Here is a 24402-nt window from a genome sequence, read left to right as displayed (position 1 = left end):
CTTTACTCCTAGTCCCGAACAGTTTGGAATCCAAAGCGAACATTCCACCACCTTCCAGCTGTCGAGAGTACTGCACGACATCACCGCCGCCCTTAACAAAAAAGAGGTGAGGGCTGCCTCTCTCGACATGGAGAAAGCTTTTCAACGGGTCTGGCACGCGGGACTGGTGCACAGGCTCCTCACCTCCGACATCCCGCGGCGCGTGGTGGCAATCATTCGCTCCTACCTTCTCGACCCGTGGTTCTACGTCTCCGTCGAGGGGGAGAGCGCAGGGGTCAGAGCCATTGACGTTCCAGTCGCAGCGGGGTGTGCGGTGTCACTGTTTGCGGATGACACCACGTCCAACGTCACCAACGCGTCATCCAGGCATCAAGCTCTGCAGCTATATATATCGCCGGACGCTCTACCCGCCTGGTTAGCTGAGCGGCGCCTGATCGCAAATGCCACCAAGACTCAGGCCATAATCTTTGGCTGGTGACAGCTCTAAGGCATCTCCGCTTCAGCTACAAGGGGTCGAGGTCCAGGAGGACCTACCTAGGCGTCACCACTGACACACAACAATGAGTGCTGCGAGAGCAAGGACGCTCCACAGCACCTACGAGGACCACGGCCGCCACAACGACCGCCTAGATGGCGCTTAACTCACAATTTAAAATTACAATAGGAAACTTAATTAAGAAATTTAGATCTCTCATATCTGTTTAATCTCTATTTTGACTAGGTATAATTTTAATATCGCGTCATTAAAGAAGAAATACTCTTCTGAATGAATATACACATATACAGTTTGTTTTCAGACTTTCCAACTACCGACACTACATGGCGTTGTGTGTCTTAATACATTAGATAATTTTTTATCAAAATATATATTATGGCGTACATTAATTTAGTAAAGGAACTAACTGGAAAAAAAAGGATTTTCCGTTAATAATTGACAGACTACTAAATGGGAGGCGACAATAGTTTACTTATGCTCCTATGGGTAAAAACATTTCAGTACAAACACAACTATTCTAAACAGGCCATAGCACACCACTCATAGACGCGGTGATAGGATCGCTAATCACATAGCAAATTTTCTACAGAAAATATCATGTAGAAACGAGCACTGTCAGTAGCAAACAAAGACGCAGACGTAGTATGACAAAGCGACTTCTAAGTCTGAACATAATTAATCTACAAATAATGATAAACTTCTCTTTGTCTGTTTCAGCACAGATAAATCAGTCACCCATATAGTCCAGAAATGCGTAGCTGTGTCTTTCCAACGAGCAGAAATCAAAGGTCGCTCCGTGAAGCCTGCGAATTGCCAAGGAAACTTCGAAACTTAGAGTACTACTACGCTGCATTATTAGCCAGGACTTGGAAATCGGTGTCTAAGCTCGAAAACTGATTAAACACCACACTACTTATCATTAAAAAGAAACATCACATACTTTGTTGAATAAAAATTTATTACCTATAATTTATATAATACTAACAGAAATCTTAATTTAATAAGGACATAACATGCAGTTTAAATTATAAAAAAAATGTTGATTTTAGAAGTTTTCTTTTTTACTTAATAGGAAATTAAATTGTATAATATATTGTCAATCTTTTAGAGGTGTCTCCAAACACATTATTTAATGATAAAACTTTATTAAAATCTTTGGCCACATTTTAGTCCTTATATCATTATTAACATATGCTACATACATTCTTTGGAATTCAGCACTGCTTAAGAAACATTACTATTTTTGATGCATTAGCATACCTAACAATTATAAAATAAACACTGTTTTAACATATCACAGATCCATACACATATCCCATTTATATTATGTACTTAGTATAATAATTTATGGAAATATTTTTTTTATTTACAGGCAATTTAATTCAAAAATATAGTATGCAATTGAACAACCAAATTATACTTTTGTATGGAAATTCTGTAATCTCAGGTATGTAAGGTTACATTTAAGCAGCTGTTTTCATCAATAATTGTTTTATTCATAACTTTGAATATACCACACGCAAGGGTTGACAAGACATGCCACTTTACTTACAATGCCTTCCTTTAACTGTACAAACTTTTGTTTGTGAACAATTTCACCAAAATGCTAACACTGCCTATTAAAGTAATACTTGACAATGAGCCATATTTACTCTTACATAGAAATATATACTTTTTTGTTTACTAATATATGTTGAATGTTTATGAGACTATGTTTTATAAGCCAAGTAAAAGATTAGATAGACTTATTACAATATATTTATCAAAGTTTGATAATAAATATTTGGAGAATGGTATGAAGCCATTTTTATAATAATTTTTATGTTATATTTTTTTTAATTTAAACTGCATGTTTATCCCTTACGGGTTCATTCAAAACCAGTGGTATGTCACCACCAATATTTCTTGGGACCCAACCAACAGACTCTTCTTCCAATCTCTTCTTTTCCTCTTGCATGCGCTCATATTCATTTATCTCAATTTGGTACTTTGGGGTTGTGATACCAAAGAAATCAGCCAATGTTTCTCCAGCATAGTCAACTACATTTAATAATTTGGTACCAGATTTCCATGTGTAGTAAGAGACCCAAGGACCCCAAGAGAGAGTTTGCTGAAAATATATAAAAATAATAAACATATATACCTGAAAATATTTCTTTAACTAAAATACTCGAACAGTTATTTAAATTATAAACCATTCATACATTTTTAACTTCAATAATTTAGAGAACATACTTCAACTTAATACTGTATGAAAAATTCTTCTCGTACAAGAGGTGATCTCAAAAGAAGTTGATTATTTTATATATTTAGAACTTTGTTCTATTTTGATTTTAGACTTAAGTCTTCAGAACAGTCTCTATTATTAGTGAGTGTATGGAGATATGACACATAAACAGTTTTAACCTTTAAACTTTAAAGGGTAATGTCCCATTTGAACAGATTTATATGCTGCTCTACAATGGCTCATAAGAATGTTTATTAGTTATAAGAACAATAAGATACATTGTACCAACAACATTTATTTTATAAGAAAAAAGATAAATATTTAAACTCCTATTCAAAATCTAGCTACTAAATATGTTTACGAAATATAATGTGACACAGAACTATGTATTGTAAAACAAAGTTGAATTTATACTTACAGGCTCAACATTTTCTACTTCATTTTGAGAGATATTAATTTCATCTAACATTGTTTCTTCGATTTCCTCTTCAACACCATCAGAACAGTGAATAACTCTCACTTGTTTGTTTATTATCGTCACATCTACTTGGTCTCGGTTTACATCTGCTTTAGGCGTATTCATTGTTTTTAAAGATGTTGGTAACCTACCCACGCGTAACACTGGTGCAAATATACTAATTACTACAGTAGTACAGTATACATAGTTTTCTTTTTTTCCTAAATAAATTGGTAAGTTAATATTCAATAACAATCTCCTATTGTTTTTTTTTTTTCTTCAAAATCTATTGTCTTTTTTTTTTTTCAATTTATCCCTAATGGGAAAAGCAAAGGACTTTAGTCCATACAGCCATCTCCTATTGTATTAAATATGACAGGTGACAATATTTTGTTAACAGTAGGGATGCTCGATGGTCATCGAAGTTGAAAGCAAAAACATTCATGTTTTATATCCATGTTGCTATACAAAAATATCGTAACATCGATGTTAACGCAATCGAACATCGATGTTAACCCACAGCCAATGAAACAGGCAACTTACGAGACACCGCGTATTTATTCACTGCGCACCGGTCGTTGGTCCATTAGTTCATTTTTTTTTCTCTCACACTTTCTCACTACTCTTTATCAACAAAGAAATAGATTAAAAGATTTTTCTTTATCAAAATTACTATTCATTCAGTCAGTTGATAAAAATATCAGAATATGTAATAATTTGTTCTGCTCTTAAAAAATTTCGAACCATTTCATTGTATTTTATTTCTTCATCAATTAATCAATTAATGCAAAAATTATCGACGTTAATATCGATATTTTTCTAATAAATATCGCCAGTTACCAGCAAAGCATATTGTTTAAAAAATAAAAAGTGTTAACACCAAAACCTATTTTAATATCTCTGTTATCTGTAGTCTGTAATCTGTTTGTTGTTCATAGTAAAAAATATTGCTTGAATATAATATAATACATATTTTTTCTACAAGTATACTTAATACTATATAGTAATATACCTACACCAAAATAGTTAAAGTATAACAATTTATAGTGTATAATGTATATTAATATAGTGTTTAAAAGAAAACAGTACCTATCATAATTGTGAAGAGTTTAGTGTATTATAGAATTATTAATGAAACTGCGGCCTTTTAAGTAAATTATAACTTTAATAATGAAGTAAAATTCAAAGCATTCTTTTGTATGTATTTAGAAACTTGGAGAACCTGACTTAAACATAATCAAGCACATACATTACTTAATACTTTAGTACTTGGTAATAATAAAAAATGGAAGGTAGATGTAGAAGTTGTTTATTAGAGTGTAATGATGATTCAGAATTATTTAAATATTCGGAAAAAAACCGACGCCGTTATGTTTATTCTACAGGAATTCAGGTAAAACATATTTAATAACTTCTTGTTGTTAAAACACTTGTTACTTAGACTAAGAAGATATCAACTAAAAGATATGATATTTCTGATGATTCTTATAGAACTGATATTTACATTTAATGTAATAATCTTTATGTATTACAGGTTAAACGTGATGATTTGTTTATATTTCAACTGTGCAAAGAATGTTATTCAAACATGAAAGTGGCTTGTAAATTTAGAAAATCATGTCGGTTGTCTGACCGTTTATTTAAATCTTATATGCAATCAAAGGAATTAGGAGATAATATTGACTTTGAGACTTTTATTAAAGGGCATAATGATTCAATAAAATTAAGGTAAAGAAGTTGCAATAGTCCTAAGCATTGAATCTATAAATACAGTGAAAAAACATCTGTATGATTTTGAATTAATTAAGTACTTATAATGTTATGTGTGTTTGAATACAATTTATATATATATATATAGATTCTTATTACATTTCGATATCCAAACCTAATATGTATATAACCATAACCTTTCAGGTTACCAAAAACCTTGCAGAACTGTTCACCAAATCATAATAAAAATAAAGATGTTGATAATGGTAAGTACACATAGGCAATAAATCATAGATCACTAATTATAATTTACATTCAAATTTAAAATTTCACTTTGTTTATTTAAGTTAACTCTACATTTATCTTAATTTTTCCAGTTTCAACAACGACAAGTATGCGCAACTTCCTAACTGATGTTACTCATGATATTCTGGATAACGAGGCTCGTATCATTAATGAAGTCATCCAAGAGGAAGCCGATATATCTGATTCTTCCATTGACAGCCATTGGCTTCAAGATGATGCTTCCATGTTATCTGATTTTAGATTTGACTTTGGGTAAGAGTATTTTCTTACTTAATAGTTTGTTTAGTATAGGTGAGCATAAAAGACACTTGGTTTTGTATTATTTTAGCATATTTACTATTCTAAAATAATACAAAACCAACAATATTCATTTACTATTGAATTGATGTAATTAAAGTTTCAAATCAGCTAAAAGAATTAAGTGTTGTAAGCTCTTAACTCACACTACTACACAACACTTAATAAAATATATCATATTCCTGATTTTTTCTTTAAGTACATTAATAAAATTCACAAAGTCTGCAATTACTTCCAACATAATTATATTTTAAGCATTTGGTCAGTTAATTGCCAAAGTATATTATGTATGAACTTATCTATGTGTTTTATCTTATGAAATAATTATATTTTCAGTTTGAGCCCATTTTCAACACATTCCATTGTAAATGATCATTGTTATACATTACCATACGACTTTAATCACGAGAATTTAAAAAAAAAATCTGAAAATCATAAACTGTATACTCAGAATAATCAAGAAAACAATTTACAAATAAATGAAAGTGATGCAACAAGATGTGTTATTGATAAGAATTTGGATAAAGCTTTGCTAGACGAGAGCACTGATCGGATTGCATTAGAAGATTTACTTGCAACACCTCCAAGTTAGTTAACAATTTAATTATTACTAAAAGGATTATTTCTTGGAAGCAGCTTAAACATATGTGTTTTTTACTAAATCTGTGATGATATGTATCATTGAAGGTATTATTAATATTCTATTATCAATTAATTGACAAATTTTACTGTTGCTATTATAATTGAAACAGATCTAGATTTATTAAATTTATAAAAGCCAGAGGAACTCTAGATCACACCTTTAGACAATTATTCTTAACAGGCAAGTAGGTTATCCGTCTTTTGTGCCCGTGACTGATTGGCAGCATATATACACATATAATGCCACAAACTTTATTATAATCAAGCAATAACTTGCTTATTTTGTTTGTACAATAACAGTTGTCCCTAACGCCTGGGCGCCATCTACACCTACAATAAATAACATATTATTTGGGGATAAACTTGATGATGAATTTAAGAAATCAGGTCAAAATATCGAAAAATACAAAGAAGTTCAAGGTACAATTGATGTTTTGGAAGAATTCTTAAATTTAAACACCTTTGAAGACAAAGTATATGATTCAGTGAAAGAAAATGGTTTAATAGAGACTATTTTAAAAGATACAAAATTTAAAACTAAAGAAAGTTGTAATACAAATCAAGATTTTGATAACACAAATGAAACTGAATCTATAGCAACATCAATCATAACTGATGATATGAAACAAAATGGAAAACATGTTATTATTGAAGAAAGTGATAATAAAATACGTCTAAAAATAATTAAACGTAATACGGATTCAGATATTGTTATGAAAATCGATAAAAATGATGAAAAGCTTAATCAATTAAATCCAGTTAAAATCAATAATAATAATGAAAAAGATATTCGATCTCCGAATGAAGATGAGTGTTGTTTAAAAGAACTGTTGTGTAAACTATGTGATAAGAAGTTTGACAAATTAAGATTTCTCAAAATTCACTTTACAAAGAAGCATAAGATGAGAATTAATCCAAGTGTTAAGAGTCAAGTGAAACGTATATGTGCCTATTGTGGACTCGAGACTAAGCAAAGTCTATCTAGATTTTTGAAGCACATTGATACACATGTGGTATGTATTATAATATGTAATTGCTCTTTGGGTTCCGGGTTAAATAACGGTTTGGTAGGCAATGAAGTTTCACATATATTAGTAAACTAGATGTGACAATGAAACATTACACCCTAGCTAAGAACTATTTAATTCCTGAAGGAGTAACATGCTAAATGTCTATTGATTTATTGTATTTGTTTAATTATTGTATAAATAATCTTAAATAGAAAAGAACAACTTCGTTTGGTAGAAAAATAAACTAGACACAGTTTTTCTGTCCACCAGAACGTTGAACATATTTAAAAACTATCTTTTATACTTCGGGCACTTAAACGACTTATAATATTATAACATTCGCAGTAAAGTAGTTAAATCAGAGAGTTGATTGAATCTCTAGACAGTTAATCAAGTTCGATATTCAATCTAGTCGCATTTTTATTTATTTTCTTTATTTAAATAAAGCCGCGTCGAAAACGTTTAAGTACATCTTTCTGACTGAAAATCTGCGTGTTGACTAATAATGAAAAACAAGATGGCGGTCACGACAACAGCTGATTTTATTTTGTCGACTCCGCAATTATTATTTAATTTTTTTATTGTTATTTCGGTGTGATCGTGAAGAAGTAGAGTAAGAGTAAGAGCTTGGAAATGTCATGTTTTGTTTTGTAGTAAATGGTTAGGTAAAGTTAGTCTTGTTGCCTAGGAACGTTTAGGAATTTCTGATGTATTATTTGAGCCAGACCAATCTTCTGTCTTAACGACCCTAAATAAATAAATAAATTTATATTTACAATAATGTTTTTGCACTTCTATTTTATGAATTAAATAAAAATACATTTTACATGTAAGTACATAATTATTTTATCTTTACAGTTTTACACTTTTAAATTGATATGTTTTGCAGTTTTTTTTATCTATAAACACATTATTGTATTTCTATATGGCTTCGCACATTACTAATATGTTTTCTTATTTGTATTTTTAATGTTATCGCCAGATTTTTTGAAATCAGGCCAATGTATCAAACGAATTGTTTTAACTGTAGTCACTCCAAAAACAGTAGAACAATGTTTTATGTTTCTGAATAATATGGTGTAAACTTGGCTTAACATGGCTTCAACCGCCTTACCATTAAAAACGTTTCTGAAACTTATTCTGTACTTATTGTAGTATTTATACTTACGATGATAATATTTAATAACTTAATTTACTTTTTTTAAATAGCGATATATTTATATATATGTTCCTTGGTACATAAATATAAGTACGATATATTTATGTACCTTGCGGACCTTTTAATAATTTATGAAGGTTTTCAAGTATTTTTAAGCATCGCTGAAACGTATCGTTACTTTACATAAAATCAGTTAAATAAATTTTATGTATTTTCTTAAAGACCGTGTATCAAATTGTTTCAGAATAAAGTGTCATACTCGTGTAAGAAATGCCGTTTTACATTCAGTACTAAACGGCGATTGCTAACGCATGAAAATATACACAAAGGCGTGTCTGATGCAAAGCCAGCCGTTAAGCAGAAGGTATGCCATGACGTCACTCGTTTTAACGTCAAAATCCTTCGTTTCTTTCTATGTAAGGCTTTGTATTGTTTCCACTGTCAAATTCGTGATCATGTGGCTTTAGCGTGCGACTTTCATCACTATGGTCGTAGCTTCGATGTCCGGCCGTGCAAATGGACTTTCTATGTGCGCATCCGAAACATGTAAGGTGCCGAAAAACATCGTGAGGAAACCGGCGTGTCCATAAAATCGAAGGCAGAAGCATGATCCTACTTGTATATGGAATATACAAGTAGGATATTATACTATTGGAAATTCCATCCCACAGCTCTTCCTTCATAGGCAATTCATTTAGGATGTCCGCCATTAGGCTGTGGAATAAGCTGCCTGAGTCTATACGATTGGCTTCCTCCCTATCGTCTTTTAAAACTCTTCTATTTAAATATTTCCTAACCTTATCATATCCTGATCAATCGTGACCTGTGTAATTCTTGTATCTCCTGTTCGTTTTGTAAATGTAATTCTCTATTTGCTATTCTTGAATTTGTAAGATTAGCTTTTTAGTTTTAGTTAGTTATTATAATATATATAGTTATTAATAGATTAAGGTTCTATATATTAATATAAATTTATTTTGTTTTATAACTTCTGCACTTCTTGCACCCATCATTTTTTTAAATTTATTTCTTTTCTTACTAGGGTTGCCTGGAAGAGATCGCTTGTTAGCGATAAGGCCGCCCGTTGCATCCCTTGTAATTTATATATATTGTGTTATTTGTATTTCTTTAGCAACGAAGTGTAAATAAATAAATAAATAAATATATGAGATAGAAGTCAGGCCAAAACCCAGACAGGGTAGTAATGTAAGCGGATTTAAAATATACACACACACATATATATATGTGTATATATATATATATATATATATATTTTTACTGTTACAAATATATAAATGAAAAAAAATTCTAAAGAAAAATCTCAATATTATCGAATACTATTGTGATGTTTAAACACATAAATTAAAATGAATGTGTTAAAAAATCTGTACTTGGGTCATACAATCTCAAGGCAACCTTTCTAATGTATTCTTCTATAAGCGTTGTAAATCCTAAATAAACTTAGTTATATTTATTTTTATAGAAAATAATGTGTGATATATGCGGTAGGGGATATACATCGTCGAACTATCACGTGCATATGCGAAGACATTTAAAGGACTACAAGTATAATTGTGTAGAATGCGATGCCGGCTTTTATAGGAGGACTGATTTGACATTACATATGAGGTACACTTCACAATAAATTTCTATGAGATTTTGAAAAAAATTGAACAGGATAAAAAAAAGTTGGTTTATGCCTTTTGTGTAGCAATTTAAAACTAAGTTGGGCCTTAGTTTCCTTTTGTCTTCTTTAAATTTAAATTATTGTTTTTGGGTGTTGTACAAGTGAAACAAAAATATGTTTTTCTTTCTTTTAAACCTTCACCGGTACTATGTGACTACAGACGAGTATGGCTAATGACATTACCTAAGTTTTTTTTTAATGGTCAAAAGTCCTTTGCGCCGGTCAAAAAATTATTTAGTCTCAAGCCCGAGAAATAAACATTGCCTATGTTACGCAGGGAATGTAATGACTCAATTTTTGAAATCGGTTCAGTAGCTTTTGTTTAATCACTTCGGACATAAAAATGCGATACAACGATTACGTATTGTAATAACTTTTATTTAAAGTATTATTGACAGTTATTTTTTCCCACAGAACTCACACAGGCGAACGTCCCATGGCTTGTACATTCTGTAGCAAATCATTTAAAAGACGAGATATTCTCAATGTCCACATTAGAAGGCACACGGGTAAATCTTTTAATCGTTTTATTTTTACCGAGTATTATCTGTCCACACAATAATTTTATTTGTTAGCGGACCAGAACCAGTTTTTTTTTGTTTTGTAGCGCCAGCCTTGCTGAATACATATCTTGCTTATCATTTCACATTTAAAAGTATCATATTACTATCACAGATATACAAAAAATATGCAATTGTTATAGTTATAATAATGAAAAAAGAATTCTCGTATGTTTTGAAAGGTATCCCAAAATGTGATATACGTATATATAGGGATAAATTTGTATTTATTAAGAATCATTCTTCTACAATTAATGGTTTTTAGATATATACATAAGAAACTAATTATTTATTTATGAATTCTTTTTAGGTGAGAGGCCTTTTAAATGTGATATCTGCAATAAAACTTTTACGACAAAACACAATTTGATGACACATCAATCTCGCTCCAAGAAATGTCTTATGCTACAAGAAAAACTCGCATTTCCTAATGGTGTGCAAGATTTAGATGTATCAATGGAATAAAAAATCTGTGCCAAACCGTGTTTTATTTTGTAATTTTATTTGGTCTTAATATATAATATATGTACTAATTTCAACATAGCATTGTGTCTATTAGTAAATTTGTATTACCATTTCACTCAAAGCTGTTATTCAAATTACCTTACTTATATTTGCTTGGTCGCTTATATGGCGCTAATATTTACCATTTATTTGTGGTAATTTAATGTAGTTTCAATTTAATTTATAATAACTACATTACGTTACCATTAATTTAATTTAATGGTAACTTAATGTAGTTTTAAGAATTAGAAATATATATAATGTTTTTTCTAAACTCATTTACTTTCTCAAATCAATCGCGAAGAACGGACGAGAAAAATTATGGTAATTAACGCTCCGTCGCACTTTAAAATCGCCTAGATTTTTGTTACATAAAATATGTGAAAAAAGCTGCAACCATTAAAATTCTGTCATGTGCATCACAGATTACTATACTAAAGAAACTGGTTGGCCCACAGCTTTCATAGGTACGTTGCTGGCTTTTCGTGAAGGATTGCTGGGGAAGTTGATTCTATTATTTGTGAAACGAAATGCAAACTAACATTTTAGTTATCGAGAATTTTATTAATATTTTGTAATAAGAAATGAGTTAGCGGGGTGAATCCAAATAATTACACTAAAAAGCGGTTAGGTAAAGTTTAGGTAAAGGTTTTGTTAAAGAGAACAACAATATTTGTCAGACACCACTTCAGTCAGCTTCCTGAAACCTAATTGTAATTTAAAATACATTTCCTAAGTACTTGTTATTTATAATACATACATTAAAAGGGAAATAACCTCTATTGTCATTGATATTTTGATTTATCACTGATTATTAAACAAAAAAAAAATCTCGTTACCAAACCATAAAATTATTAAAAAAAAATTAAACAAAATTTTTTAAAATAGAATATAACAAAGCAACATATTACGTAATTCGGATTAGTGATTATTAAATTACATTTAACACACGAGGACATTAATGCTTCAATACTTGAATCTAGTTAGTTAATCTATATAAAAAGCCTAGCCGTTAAAATATTAATCTTAGAAGAGTAATGATGGAGGTTGACGCCGTGACGTATGTACTCGCCACAAGTTTCAAACGAATTTGGTTTGGCTCTATCCAAAAAAGGACAGTAAATAAAACAATAACGTCTACAACGTCATATAATTTATTCATGAACGCTTAGACCTAAGAGCACTAATAATCTCTCACCAGTGCCATTAGATTGTATTGATATGGAACAATTATATACAAAAATAACAATGGTCTCATACATATAGGCACTTCTATATAACAACGGCGCTCCAAAAACATAATTTTGAGTGAGAAATAATACTTTTAGGATAAAGATCACAATTTATAGCCATAACGTTGGGATTAAGGGAGCAATTTCTTGTGGAATTATTTCATTTGAAATATAAAAGGTTTTTGTTCAATTGTTACTTGGAAATAAACTTTTAAGATTAAAGCTATTCATTCAGAATAATTTCAAATTAAAATGAGTAATAAGTAAGAAGCTCCGTTAACCCTAGTGGAATTATATACATTTTTATAATACTTTCATACCAAATCACATTTACCTAATATTTTGTACCAAACAAGCAATTGAAGCTATATTAAACAATTTCAAATTACCGTCGTATTTACAACAAATATTAAACATTGCATATTAAGGCCACCATTTTGTTAAATAATTCATTCATTTTTGGTTCAAATGGTTACCAACTTTAATTATTGTTAACAGGCAACACTGCCTGATATTTTCAACTATTTTCACAATTTCACCAATCTAAAACACATTCATAAAACATAACTAAAATTTAGAATTTCAATAAAAAAGACAACATGATTTTACAAAAACCTAAATTTCCTGTCGTAAAAAAAACCTACAATCTAATTAATCTTATAAAATAATGTTCAAATTGAACACATTGGCTTTGTTAACATGTCCTATCTCTATAACTTAAATTACATAAAGTAATGAATTGTCCTTTTAAGAGTAACTTTAAATATTATTTCAAAATATTTGTACTACATAATAAGTTATAGAGTTTGGACACAGAGTTCCAGCCAATGTTGGCCCAATTACGGCTCATTAGTTATTTAGGTGCCCTGTAGTTCATTAAACTTATATGTATTTACTTTGAAACTCCCATTCGATAAGTAAATAAATTTGTATGCAGTTTAAATTAATTCAAATGAGTTATAATGTCAGTAACTTATAAAGCAACATCACATAAATATAGTAATATTTGTTTTACGTGATAGCAGGGAGCGAATGAATCCAGCGCCTCACAGTAAACAAAAGCAATAACATTAGGAAATATCTTTATTTTAATTGCTACAGATATCCATCCTAAAGCCCATCATAAAAAATAAAACTGAGATGCTCTTATAATGTCAAGGATTACCATAAAAGTATAAATCACAACCAGAATCGATTTGTAATATAAAACTATGAGTAAATTAAAAAAAATCTATTTTTCATCTGTAATAAATCAGTTTCACTATTGCTGTCTCTTTTCCTGACAACTTATACATAATTGGACACGGACAAAAAGACAAATTTGCTAAGTTTTTTTGAATTATGGAGAACAACTTAATTCAGTTAAAGTATTGTGTCATTAGACTTCAATGTTTTCTGTTTCTTACCTTATTGAATTTTATCTACTATTTATATAATTATTTATTATCTACAGAATTGTCACTACACACTTTTGGGCCTTAGGACGAAATCAACCAAAACCACTTCAATTGTAAACATAACACTTCACAATCCACAAAGTCACTATCATTATATACACTAGGACTTCTGTCCTTTGGCCCGTTGTAAATTTGCCACTATACAGTTGTCAGCCAACTGTATACGCATTGAAGAGTTCTCTTTTCGTAATTCTGACAGCTCCTTGTTAAGCCTTAACACTTCTAGTACTAGTTTGGCATTCTCTTTTTCAACTTGTTCTAATCTGAAAGAGATAATTAAATCAAAAGTTGGTGTACCAAAAACAAGATTTGTTTCAATTCTGAACAAAAAAGTAAAGAACTCATTTTATGGCTAAGGGATAATTTACTTAAACATAAATCATATTTGAATGTTACCCTCAGGTCACTATATTATTTAAATCAAATTACTTCTTAGTCTTCATAGTGAGATCAGCAATGTGGTCACATGCTTTCGCCAATATTCCGCCTTTACTCGCAGTGTCTGCTTGACCACAGTTAGGTATCATGTCTGCTATCTTTGTAATCCAGCTGTTAATTTTGTCCCTTCTCCGCCTTTCAACTTCATTGTGGGTAGCTCTTCTTTTATCATCACGCTGAAATCAATGTCGACATAACAAATTCATTTCCGAAGAACTTAGAAGTCATAAATATTCTTGCTCTTGGGCAGTTAATGACTGGTAAAACAGGTTTCCTATTCCAAAATCAGTCTAATTACATTCTTAGCCTTAGTAACTTCAATACTGCTTGACTTCTTTTTGTCAAAAGCTGTGATAGATGAGTTTAACTATATAGGTAAAATGGTGATATTACATTACAAAACATTAATAAGCTGATAGGCAATAAGGACAGGAATTAATTTGCTTATTGAGCAATAATTTGTGTGTTGGACCTACAAAGTTTTTAATCATACCACATCTTGAAACAACACTTAAATTTTTTAAATGCTTGTTACCTTTTTAGCAGTAGCAGCTTTAGCTTGCAATGGTTGTCGTTTGATTGGTTTCTTTTGAGAATCTGAGCTAAAAACCTCTACTGGGTTGTTTATAATATAGAATTCTCCACTTGGAATAACTGAAATGGTTTAATATTTCATGAAATACTTATATTGTATCTTTTTTTAAGTATTAAACTACATAGCTGATTAAATGTAATCTTCAAGTATACAAACATTTCAATAATGACATGAGACAAGTCTAAAAGAGATAAATTAACTTATTATTTTGGCTAGCTAGAGCTTATTGTAATACAGACAGTGACTTTTAGACAAAAAAAAATATCCCACTGGCACCCACATATATAAATCTTATTACTATACTCACGATGAGTGGGTGATTCTGAATTCATATTGTTTGTTGGCTCTTCTTCATCCATTTGCACTATTTTGTAAGCCACAGAACCAGCTAAAATAAAAATAATCTTATTAAGGCAACAATTTTATTTTAATTAGTGAAGTCCAAAATCCAATATTTTGTTAACTTTACTAATGAGATAGTAAAAATAGACAAAAATCACTTACATAAATCTCTAAAGTTATAAGATGAACTGTCCTCGTCTTCATTACCTTCTAAATACGTGTGTGTTACTAATTGTGGTGTTTCGCTGGTTACACTTCCTGGAATATAATTTAATTTACATTGTGAACGATAATTCAATAAAAAATCAGTAATCACTTGATTCTATACTAAGATAATTAAATTGTCCTGGCAAAGCATGTATTTGTAAACAAATACACATGTTTATCCAATTTACTTAACTCACCATAAGCAGGTTCTTCTACTAAATCCAAAAACTCTCTATCATCACTGAAATGAATTATTTTCTGTTTAATTGCAACAATTATATTAAAATGTTGAATACAATCCAGGCTAACGCTGCCAAATCACAATGATTAAAAAGTTGACCTTCACACGGTTACAGTTATGTAATTAGATTATATTAGGTCCCAAAATATTCTTGTTAAGTGAATTTTAATACCTGTCAATTGAATCTTCATGTAAGTCTATCTCAACTTTTTCAATTTTAGCCATTGCGCTTTATTATTTTTGAATTTTCTTAATTTGATCACGGGAACAAAATAAAGGGTCATGTGATGAAACCAAAGACAATTTTAGACAGATAATCGATAGTTGGTATCGGCATAACTTGAACCACAGGTTATAACAAGTTCTTGTCATGTTACCATAGTGAATTAAATTGTTCGTTTAGTAATATTACCAGATGGCTCTGTAAGACGATTCTTAAAATGTTTAACTAGACTACTAGATAGCGTTAAATATCATTTTAGCGAATATTTTGCTTAAACATAAAAGACTAAAATGTGTCGCACATCACTTTATTTTAAAGTTATGTGACTAATATAGGGCGGAGCGGTTTAAAATATTTGGACAAATATTTGATCAAACAAATTTACAACGCTTTCTAGTGGTGCAGCATTTCGTGTTTTAAAAATATTTGTAATAACAGTATTTTACATATAGGTTTTACGTTTTGTTAAATTAATAAAATTATCTGTTTAAAATATGAAATGTACCTAAGATTTTACAGGTCAGAAACATGCAATTAATGCCACATGATGGAAATTGACAAGTCTGCTTTACACTGATTCCTGAATAAACATTTCCTCCAACAATAAATAAACGACGTTATTAACTTTGTGTTGGCTAGTTGACAGCATGAGAAATAATTTTTTTACTAAATAAATGTTATCTGTATAAAACATGACAAAACGGTCACAGATTAGTCGAATCGACGATAATGTAGCATGCCTGTAAATAATACGTCTGCGCCATACCTACTACGGGAAGTAGGTATTGTAGTTTAATTTTATTTGATACTGATTTTCATCGAAATATAATAATTGTGTATTTGTTTAACTTCTGAATAATAATTAACATGAAAGAGCTTGACGTTTGTTTACGAGTTTACTTGCTTGGTACGTCAGATTAATACGACAGCATCTTGTTTTGCGATTTGAAGGGTTTTTTAAGTTATGAATGAAATGTATAGGTTCTATGTCACTAATAACATATATAAAACAGATGTCTAATATGATGGATGACGTGTCTACGGGAATATTACTTATAACAATCGTTACTCCATCTCAATATTATGAGTTTTTTGTCTTGTACCCGTTTATAAGTGCTACTCTGTCACCTATGCCTACTCCTAATATAATGTTAGACGTCTTTTATATTTGATGTAATTATTATTATGATTTGGTTCATAACGAAGTTTTAGATACTTTATTTTAATGGAGTCTGTTATTATATTATTTCTGAAAGTTAGCGTGATCGCAGATCCTTTTCAGACCCTTACAGTGCCCTCAGGGTAGCCGAAACCCTGAATACAAAATAACTCGCTGAATTATCCCAGACTTACTTCGTGTCAAAATAGGTTCTTAAAATATATATTTAACTTTAAAAATAAACTTTTCACAGATAGTATGTTAGTTCTTCTTTAGAAGGCTTTACGAGACTTAGAAGAAACTTCTTTAGAAGGTTTTACGTCGAAAGAGACTTAAGTAAATACATAATAATAGTATTATTTATTTATTTAATATATATATAGTTGTGTGAGTTACAACATTATCAAAATACATACTACCCTAGTCAAATTAGTATAAAAAATTATTAATATGAATTTTCAAATTCAAGCAAGGATTATATTAAAACTAGAAACGTGTTCCAACTTAATGAGGCAATTGTTAAACTTTGGGTCAGTTTCCTCACAAACAAGAATTTAATTAAGTTGACAATAGACGGCGCCAATCATTTCAGTGGTCGTAAAAGCTATTTCGTCCATCAGAAAGTCATTAGACCGACCCACAAATTTAATGGGGTACCGGATACAATATAATTTTCAGTTTCAAACATAAAAAAGCTCTGTAAATCCTAATGGGGCAGACATTTCTGGAACTATTTAATTTTGTTACAGCTGAATAGCTTTTTGTTTTTATGTTTTTAATGAGGTGACTTTGCGCAGGTACATGGATATCGAGGTTGAAATTCATAATGAATGAAAATAATTAATGAACTCCATAGATAAGGATACGTTTGTAAACAAGTAATTGTCCGTTGAGTAAACTGCCAAAAGGTTTGCTTAATAGGTATATTGTAGCAATTTTGTAAATATTTTAAACTACTGTTTAATTTTGGAATGTTTTGTATGTGATATAAATGTGTATAGTTGCTGCATTGGAGGCATAATGCAAGCTTTTTTGTTAAAAATAAATAGATAAAACGTGATAATATCAATCATTGATAGTCTGCCAGCAGAACTCCTAGAGACAAACAATTCTCTATAACCTTAATTAAAGGGATTACTGTATGCGATAATTTTTTAAATACGACTTGTAAATGTTTCCCTAAACTTGGCTTATAAAGCCTTTTTACGGTAAAAATATTAAGATGAATGTTTGCAAGATAAAAGGAGCTTATTATACCGAAGATAAACTGTTTTGTTTGCGCCCATTTCCCTCAATTAGTGTTGTTCGCGAAGAAGTGATTATGTAAATTGTCACATTAATTCCACTTCGAATAATACTTGAAACACAAAGGACGTGCACAGACCACTAATGTATGTGTATGTTCAATTTTTGAGACTGTCCTGTCTGGCGTAGGTTTTACTGATTACACGTGTGCAATGTATATTACCAATTATTCGTTGTTATGTGTGTATGTGTCATCAACGTTTTTATTTATTTTTAACTTCTTTTATTATTTATTTTTAACAAAATAAATCACATACTTAACAGAGAAAAACAACACAACATTAAACAGTAATAGGTTCGAATATTTACAAAAAGACTTAACTATTTCTTATAGTATAGGTATTTTCCATACTTTGTGTCATGTGTGCCCATTTCGAGATGTTAGTTTTCGATGAGGGTGTGAATAGTAACAGTGACGTTTAGGCATTAGAGCACTGTCGGAGTGATTTCCTTTCCACGTAACAACTTTATCACATAATGCAAAAAAATCGACGCACTCTAATTTGTTTTGGCTTACAGAACCTATTTTTATTATTAGATATTAATTTATCCAAATATTTATTTCACAATACACACGTTGCATAATTTATCGTTATATTAACGTTAACGTTCAAAACTTAATGGAAGCCTTCTTCAAACCAATGGAGGACAAATAGAATATTATAAATTTCTTATGTATGGTAAATCATCAGTTTTGTTAAAATTAATGCCAATTTTAGATAAGAATACTTGACGATACTATCAAAAATTTTGTTCTTGGAATCCTACTCCGACATTAGGTTTCGTATTTCAATGCACACGACTTTGCGGTGATAGCTCTCGAACGTATAAAAGCTGCTATTTTTGTTCTTATAAAAGCACAAGAAAAGCTAATCTAAACTTTAACCCAAACAAAACTGAACGTTTAACTCTATTACAAGCAAACAATCTCCATGGCTATTCAAAGTTAGCGCAATTTATAACTTGAGAAAGCTCAAAGTGTTTGCTATACGCATTTATTAGTATCTCAAAGAGATTCTTTAAATTATTTAATAAATATTGAAACTGTAAGTAAATCTGTAATTCACTTCTCTATTTTTTTAATCCTTACTGGAACGTTCTAATTACCTGATTTTGTATAATATTTTAAACATTCAAAGTATATAAATATAACCGACATTCATATATTAAATATATTTTGAACTCTCTATAATTATTCACCATCATTTCCACAGAATATTCCAACTCAAATTTTAAATTATTTATTTATTTAAGCAACACAATGTACACTTGTAAATGTCACACTTGTTTTACAAAATGTTTATAAGGAGCTGCAACCATTACAACATGTTCCAAATGACATCTTTAAGTAATTAATAGTTGATTTATACTAAAAAAACAAAGGTTTGTATATAAGTAGTAGGCATGGTGAAATAGGAGCACGCACTTACATACATTCTCATGGGAACATCTTAGTCGAAATAACTAACATAGATATTGAAATAGATATAGGTATCTATCTACCAACAGTAGGCTGTTGGTAGGATTTCTACATATTAAATTAATGCAGTGAGCTAGTCCAGTCTAGTCGTGATTGCAGCTACAAGGCTGCTGGCTGGGACAGTATGTTCACGTGCACGAAAGAAACACACAAAATCAATGTAATTCAGACGTAGAATTATACTCGCATAATGTAAGTTTAATCTATCTGTGCGAAACCGATGCTTTATCCATATGAATTTGACTTGGCACGATTTAAAATACGGTCCCCATGTTCAATTAACATTTTATTATTCCTCTTTCTCATTCAACCCTGTGAGAGACGTGAAATTGCATATGTGAATTACGCGAGAGAATTTACTTAAACTCGCATTGAATTTATTCAGTTTCATTAGATAGTTCAACTTTTTATTATTTTAGTATTTGTTTCCAACATATTTAATATAGCATGTATAAAATTCTTAATCGACTGAGTAATAATAATAATAATTTAACTTTCATACATATAAATTACTAGCTGCTTCCGCGAACTTCGTTTTTTACACCTTGTATCCGAAAAACCCTAATATCTTACGGAACCCTATTTTTGTTCAAAATTAAATATATTACTCGTGGATAATGTAGCTTTCGAATGGTGAAAGAATTTTTAAAATCGGTCTAGTAGTTTATGAGCCTATTCATTACAATCAATCAAACAAACAAAGTTTTCCTCTTTATAATATTAGTGTAGATGAGAAAAGAAATGAAAAAAGTTTAAGTCACTGTAGCAGTGTAACCTTTAACGCTGGCAGCATTATTCCTGTATTGGGATAGTTATTCGATGAGCGAGGAAAGCACTTTCTAAGATAGGTGCTTACACCGGTATTCTACAGGCTCCAACTTTAATCTTTAATTAGCCTGTGCACTTGCTTTGAAATCAAAGTTGGAACTTTATTAAATTAGTTTCATCTAGGAGTTTCTACAATCAATGACATATTCCAATTTTAATTACACCTCTGAACATTGGATTGTTTTGCTAATTAATAATATATAGCCATGTCAATCGCTATCATCGACCTATATAGTAAATAACCAGCAAAACATTGTATGAGCATTATCTTTATTGTATTGTTCGATATTCTGTTTATTTGTCATTATCAATTTGACTATTATTTTATTATTCGATATATTTATAGTAATACTAGCGGATCCGACAGACGTTGTCCTGTCTACACGTCTTTAATTTCAAAATTTCAATTTTTAATAAGCCATTTTGATGAAAATTATTATTCAAATGTTATGACAATATCTAACGATCCAGCACATGATCACACACGATATAACACAATGATAACAAAACTTTTTTTAAATTTCGGGACAGACTAAAATTAAAATTCGAATATTATTTAAAATTTGACACTGCGATGGTAGCGCCGTCTGTCGGATCCAATGTAAAACATTCCAAAATCAACAACAACTAATAAATTGAAAATTAATTAAAAAAACATTGTCCAGCGGACAAAATTGTGAATCTAAACCATTCCCAGATCCCCTTGAACACACACAAAAAATTTCGTCTAAATCGGTCCAGTCGTTTAGGAGGAGTTCAGTCACATACACACGCACACAAGAAATATATATATTAAGATTTCAAATATATCGATACGATATCAGTTTTATTTCAATATTAGCTAACCCGCATAACGGTGTGTCGGAAGAACTCAAAGAAAGTAAAAAGAACTCATAGCTTTGCAAGGTTAGAGAGTGGACGAGTTTTGCGACTGCGGAAGAATTGCTGCATCTATCATGAGTCACGTTTTACCAGACTGACGACCAACGCCTTTTAATGGAGAGGCACCAAAAGAAGACCGGGAAACAATTGCCATATAAAGATTTTTACATTACTTCTATCGCTAAAATAGGGAATGGTAGTAGAAGGATGGAATTTTTAATACGAATTAATAAAAATTAATAAACTAGTTTGTGGTTTTGGATTTAGAGAGTTTCGGTACGTTTGTTTGCAAGCACGAGAATTTTATATAATATATACATACACATTTATGTACATCTTATCAAACGAAAGTCGTACAAGACCTCAAATAGGTATGCGTGAATGCCTCAGTATGTGAAAAGATATGCGTATAACCATAAGTTCTGTTACAAATGAAAATGTGTTTTTTATATTTTCAATTTGTAATACGTATTAAATCTTTACAAAATTTAATGGACCTTGCGAGATGTGGAATTACAGAAAATAGACGCTCTGGAAATGAGGTGCTGGAGGAGACTGTTTGGAAGAAGAACTTATTGTGCGTAGCCAAGGTCGCCGGGGTCTTTAAATAGTAGGGCGTATTTAAATAATTCTCTAAGTATCCTAGTTGTCAATTTCTTTAAATAATATCTAACATCCACTTGTTAAACCTTTTATATTGGTATGATAACGTTGAAGTAATTGAAGAAGTAGGTAATTGATTTCATATTATATACCCATTGTATTATGTAGATGCATATAGTCGATTTTAAGTCAACTAAAAGTGTGTTATGCAATGCTTTAATAAAAACGAAAAATAACGCTAAAACTTTGTGCAATTAAACAAATTGTTAACGCTAGCTCTAGATTTTAGACATAACGCAGCAGACTCGTGTTTCGTTGACAAAATAATATGTATTGGGTCTTTGTTAATATCATTAAAATAAAATTTGATGGAATGAAAAACATGTCTGGTGTTTTTGTGTATAAAATGACGACTCGCATTATAGTACTATAACGCACAATTTGTTCAAAATAAAACTGGCGTAACTGGTAATCGTAAGTAATTTAAGACTGACTTTGCTTCGGCATAGATACGGCGCGCCGTATCGTCGATTCTATTTATAGCATCGGTCGATGCGCGGTCTCTTTCGCACTGTAGGGCTCTCCTTTGTGTGCACGCTCCTAGCGGAGAGCTGAGGTGCGGGGTTTAGTATAGCGCCATTTGTTTCCCCTCTCTGTTGACAGTTCATATTGGAATCACGAATGTACACGCACGCGTATTGTGCAGTTTTTATTATTCGTGAACCATTATAAAACGTGTAGTTCTATCATGTTAACTACTGCTGAGGAAGAGAACATAAAGGTTCTTGAGGAAGCCCTGTGTACATGGATATTGCAGAAATCTAGAGAAAAAGGCGACCGCGCAGGAGTATCACACACGGACGTTGTTAAAATTGTTTCCTATTTTAAGAGTGAGTTACAAATTGGTAATTACTTTTGTCTAAAGAAAAAATGGTTAGATGAATTCAAAGAACGCCACAAGGTTTATATAATAACCAACAAAGCTTACAAACCCATTACGCGACAATTCCAGCCCGACCAGTTTGTTCAGCAGTTAGGTCTGCATCCATCACAGATTTATATTGCAGATGAAGCGGGTCTTTACTGGCGGTTCAAATACTCCGATCCATTAGAGCCAGATCTTTTAACATTTTTAACTTGTGCTAACATAAGTGGCCTTCACAAGCTCCAACCTTTTGTTATTGGTAAAATAAAAAACCCCCCGTCTCTGGAAGGTCTCAATCCTCCAATTGTCTATTCCTCCCAGAAAGATGGCTTGATGACAAGGCAACTATTTTCTAAATGGTTTAAGTCATGCTTCGTTCCCGAGGTAGAAAAACGCTTAAGCAGTGAATTGGATGGAAGGGCTGTATTAGTTATTGATTCAGCGATATATCATCCCCAGCCAGGAAATCTGTTGGTCGACCATCCATTAATTGAAGTGTTATATATTCCATTGGAACACAAAGCAGAAAAGAGCAGCCAAAATGTCTTCAACTATATCAAACGGAAGTATAAGGATGATTTCCTTAACACAGTTTTAGCACGACCTATTAATGTCAATAATCTTACGCAATTTAATGTGAGAGATATGGCATATCTTCTAGCTGATTGCTGGAGTTCTGTACCACAAAGCATGTTTGGCTCCTGGTGGAATTTACTTATAGCTTTAGACGGGTCTTCATCTGTTGATTCCCCCACGAATGAGGATGTACAGTCTAGTCTAATAAATCGGGTGTGTGCCCAATTTGACGTAAATCCGGCAATAATGAACGCGTGGTACGAAGGAGTTTGTGAGGATGCACCAAATTTGCTGACAGATTACGAAATACTGCAAAACGCCGTTAATATGACACTAGAAGGCGAGGACGAAGAGGAATCGTCTAGCGCTGCCAGAGTAGGGGCACATGAAGCGTTCACAGCTTTTGAATTGTGTTTACGGTGGGCTCAAGAGAATGGTTATGCAGCTCCAGAGACTACCGTGCTGCGAGAAATGAAAGCTAAAGCCCTGAGTGTGAAAGAAAACGAACCTCCATTGAAATGTATTAAAATAAAATCTGAGGACGAGGACTCAGATTCGTCCGAAGAGGTGGTAATAATTGAAGGAATCAAATCAGAATTTTTTTAAATTAATGAATAAATTAATGTATCTTGATGACTTGATATTTTTCATTATTGCTATCTATCGGTAAGAGTAAACTTGAAGTAACGTGGTAAGCTTGCTGATTTGCAGTTTCCCGCTTCGACTACATAACATTAGTAGAAGCATAGATTTTTTGATAAAAACTAAATTTTATTTTATTATATAAATACAAAATACTATGTTTTTGTTCTATACCAAAGCGTGGTGCTAGTTGATTTAGTGGTGATTTTCAA

The 24402-nt window shown here is 31.2% G+C and overlaps 4 protein-coding genes across 6 annotated transcripts; 2 read left to right on the top strand and 2 right to left on the bottom strand.

Annotated features, from left to right (window-relative positions):
* Positions 1–2318: 2318 nt before the first annotated feature.
* On the bottom strand, positions 2319–3559 carry LOC110992964 (protein FAM177A1). Its single transcript, XM_022258990.2, has 2 exons — positions 3142–3559; positions 2319–2606 (listed from the first exon to the last, which is right to left on the bottom strand). The coding sequence occupies exons 1-2, from the start codon at positions 3304–3306 to the stop codon at positions 2337–2339; spliced, it is 435 nt and encodes a 144-aa protein (XP_022114682.2). The 5' UTR covers positions 3307–3559; the 3' UTR covers positions 2319–2336.
* Positions 3560–4189: 630 nt separating this feature from the next.
* LOC110992979 (zinc finger protein 436) lies at positions 4190–11031 on the top strand. Of its 2 annotated transcripts, XM_022259010.2 has the most exons (10): positions 4190–4573; positions 4715–4908; positions 5095–5156; positions 5268–5448; positions 5830–6080; positions 6436–7148; positions 8549–8668; positions 9788–9933; positions 10406–10500; positions 10862–11031. In XM_022259010.2, exons 1-10 carry the CDS (start codon positions 4466–4468, stop codon positions 11014–11016), a joined length of 2025 nt encoding a protein of 674 aa, XP_022114702.2. In that variant the 5' UTR covers positions 4190–4465; the 3' UTR covers positions 11017–11031. The 2 variants fall into 2 exon arrangements, with proteins under 2 accessions (XP_022114702.2, XP_045484617.1); XM_045628661.1 differs by lacking the exon at positions 4715–4908 and having other exon boundaries at positions 4451–4573.
* A 1160-nt stretch (positions 11032–12191) lies between these two features.
* On the bottom strand, positions 12192–15887 carry LOC110992940 (upstream stimulatory factor 2). 2 transcript variants are annotated; one of them, XM_022258942.2, is made up of 7 exons: positions 15740–15887; positions 15524–15567; positions 15282–15377; positions 15085–15165; positions 14718–14836; positions 14174–14358; positions 12192–14007 (listed from the first exon to the last, which is right to left on the bottom strand). In XM_022258942.2, exons 1-7 carry the CDS (start codon positions 15790–15792, stop codon positions 13845–13847), a joined length of 741 nt encoding a protein of 246 aa, XP_022114634.1. In that variant the 5' UTR covers positions 15793–15887; the 3' UTR covers positions 12192–13844. The 2 variants fall into 2 exon arrangements, with proteins under 2 accessions (XP_022114634.1, XP_022114635.1); XM_022258943.2 differs by lacking the exon at positions 15524–15567 and having other exon boundaries at positions 15740–15878.
* A 6908-nt stretch (positions 15888–22795) lies between these two features.
* LOC110992915 (jerky protein homolog-like) lies at positions 22796–24154 on the top strand. The gene has a single exon (XM_022258911.1). The coding sequence runs from the start codon at positions 22796–22798 to the stop codon at positions 24152–24154; it is 1359 nt and encodes a 452-aa protein (XP_022114603.1).
* The last annotated feature ends 248 nt before the right edge of the window (positions 24155–24402 follow it).

This window comes from Pieris rapae, chromosome 6, assembly GCF_905147795.1.
Source record: "Pieris rapae chromosome 6, ilPieRapa1.1, whole genome shotgun sequence".
Taxonomy (NCBI): Eukaryota; Metazoa; Arthropoda; class Insecta; order Lepidoptera; family Pieridae; genus Pieris; species Pieris rapae.
This window is presented reverse-complemented; position numbering and strand designations above follow the sequence as displayed.

Coding starts and splice junctions, on each gene's coding strand:
- LOC110992979 (XM_022259010.2), top strand. CDS start 4,466: ATGGAAGGTAGATGTAGAAGTTGTTTATTAGAGTGTAATGATGATTCA. Junction 4,909..5,094: donor AATGATTCAATAAAATTAAG/GTAAAGAAGTTG, acceptor ATAACCTTTCAG/GTTACCAAAAACCTTGCAGA. Junction 7,149..8,548: donor AGCACATTGATACACATGTG/GTATGTATTATA, acceptor AAATTGTTTCAG/AATAAAGTGTCATACTCGTG.
- LOC110992915 (XM_022258911.1), top strand. CDS start 22,796: ATGTTAACTACTGCTGAGGAAGAGAACATAAAGGTTCTTGAGGAAGCC.
- LOC110992940 (XM_022258942.2), bottom strand. CDS start 15,792: ATGGCTAAAATTGAAAAAGTTGAGATAGACTTACATGAAGATTCAATT. Junction 14,837..15,084: donor TTCAGAATCACCCACTCATC/GTGAGTATAGTA, acceptor AAACCATTTCAG/TTATTCCAAGTGGAGAATTC. Junction 14,359..14,717: donor AAGCTGCTACTGCTAAAAAG/GTAACAAGCATT, acceptor CATTGATTTCAG/CGTGATGATAAAAGAAGAGC.
- LOC110992964 (XM_022258990.2), bottom strand. CDS start 3,306: ATGAATACGCCTAAAGCAGATGTAAACCGAGACCAAGTAGATGTGACG. Junction 2,607..3,141: donor AAGTAGAAAATGTTGAGCCT/GTAAGTATAAAT, acceptor ATATATTTTCAG/CAAACTCTCTCTTGGGGTCC.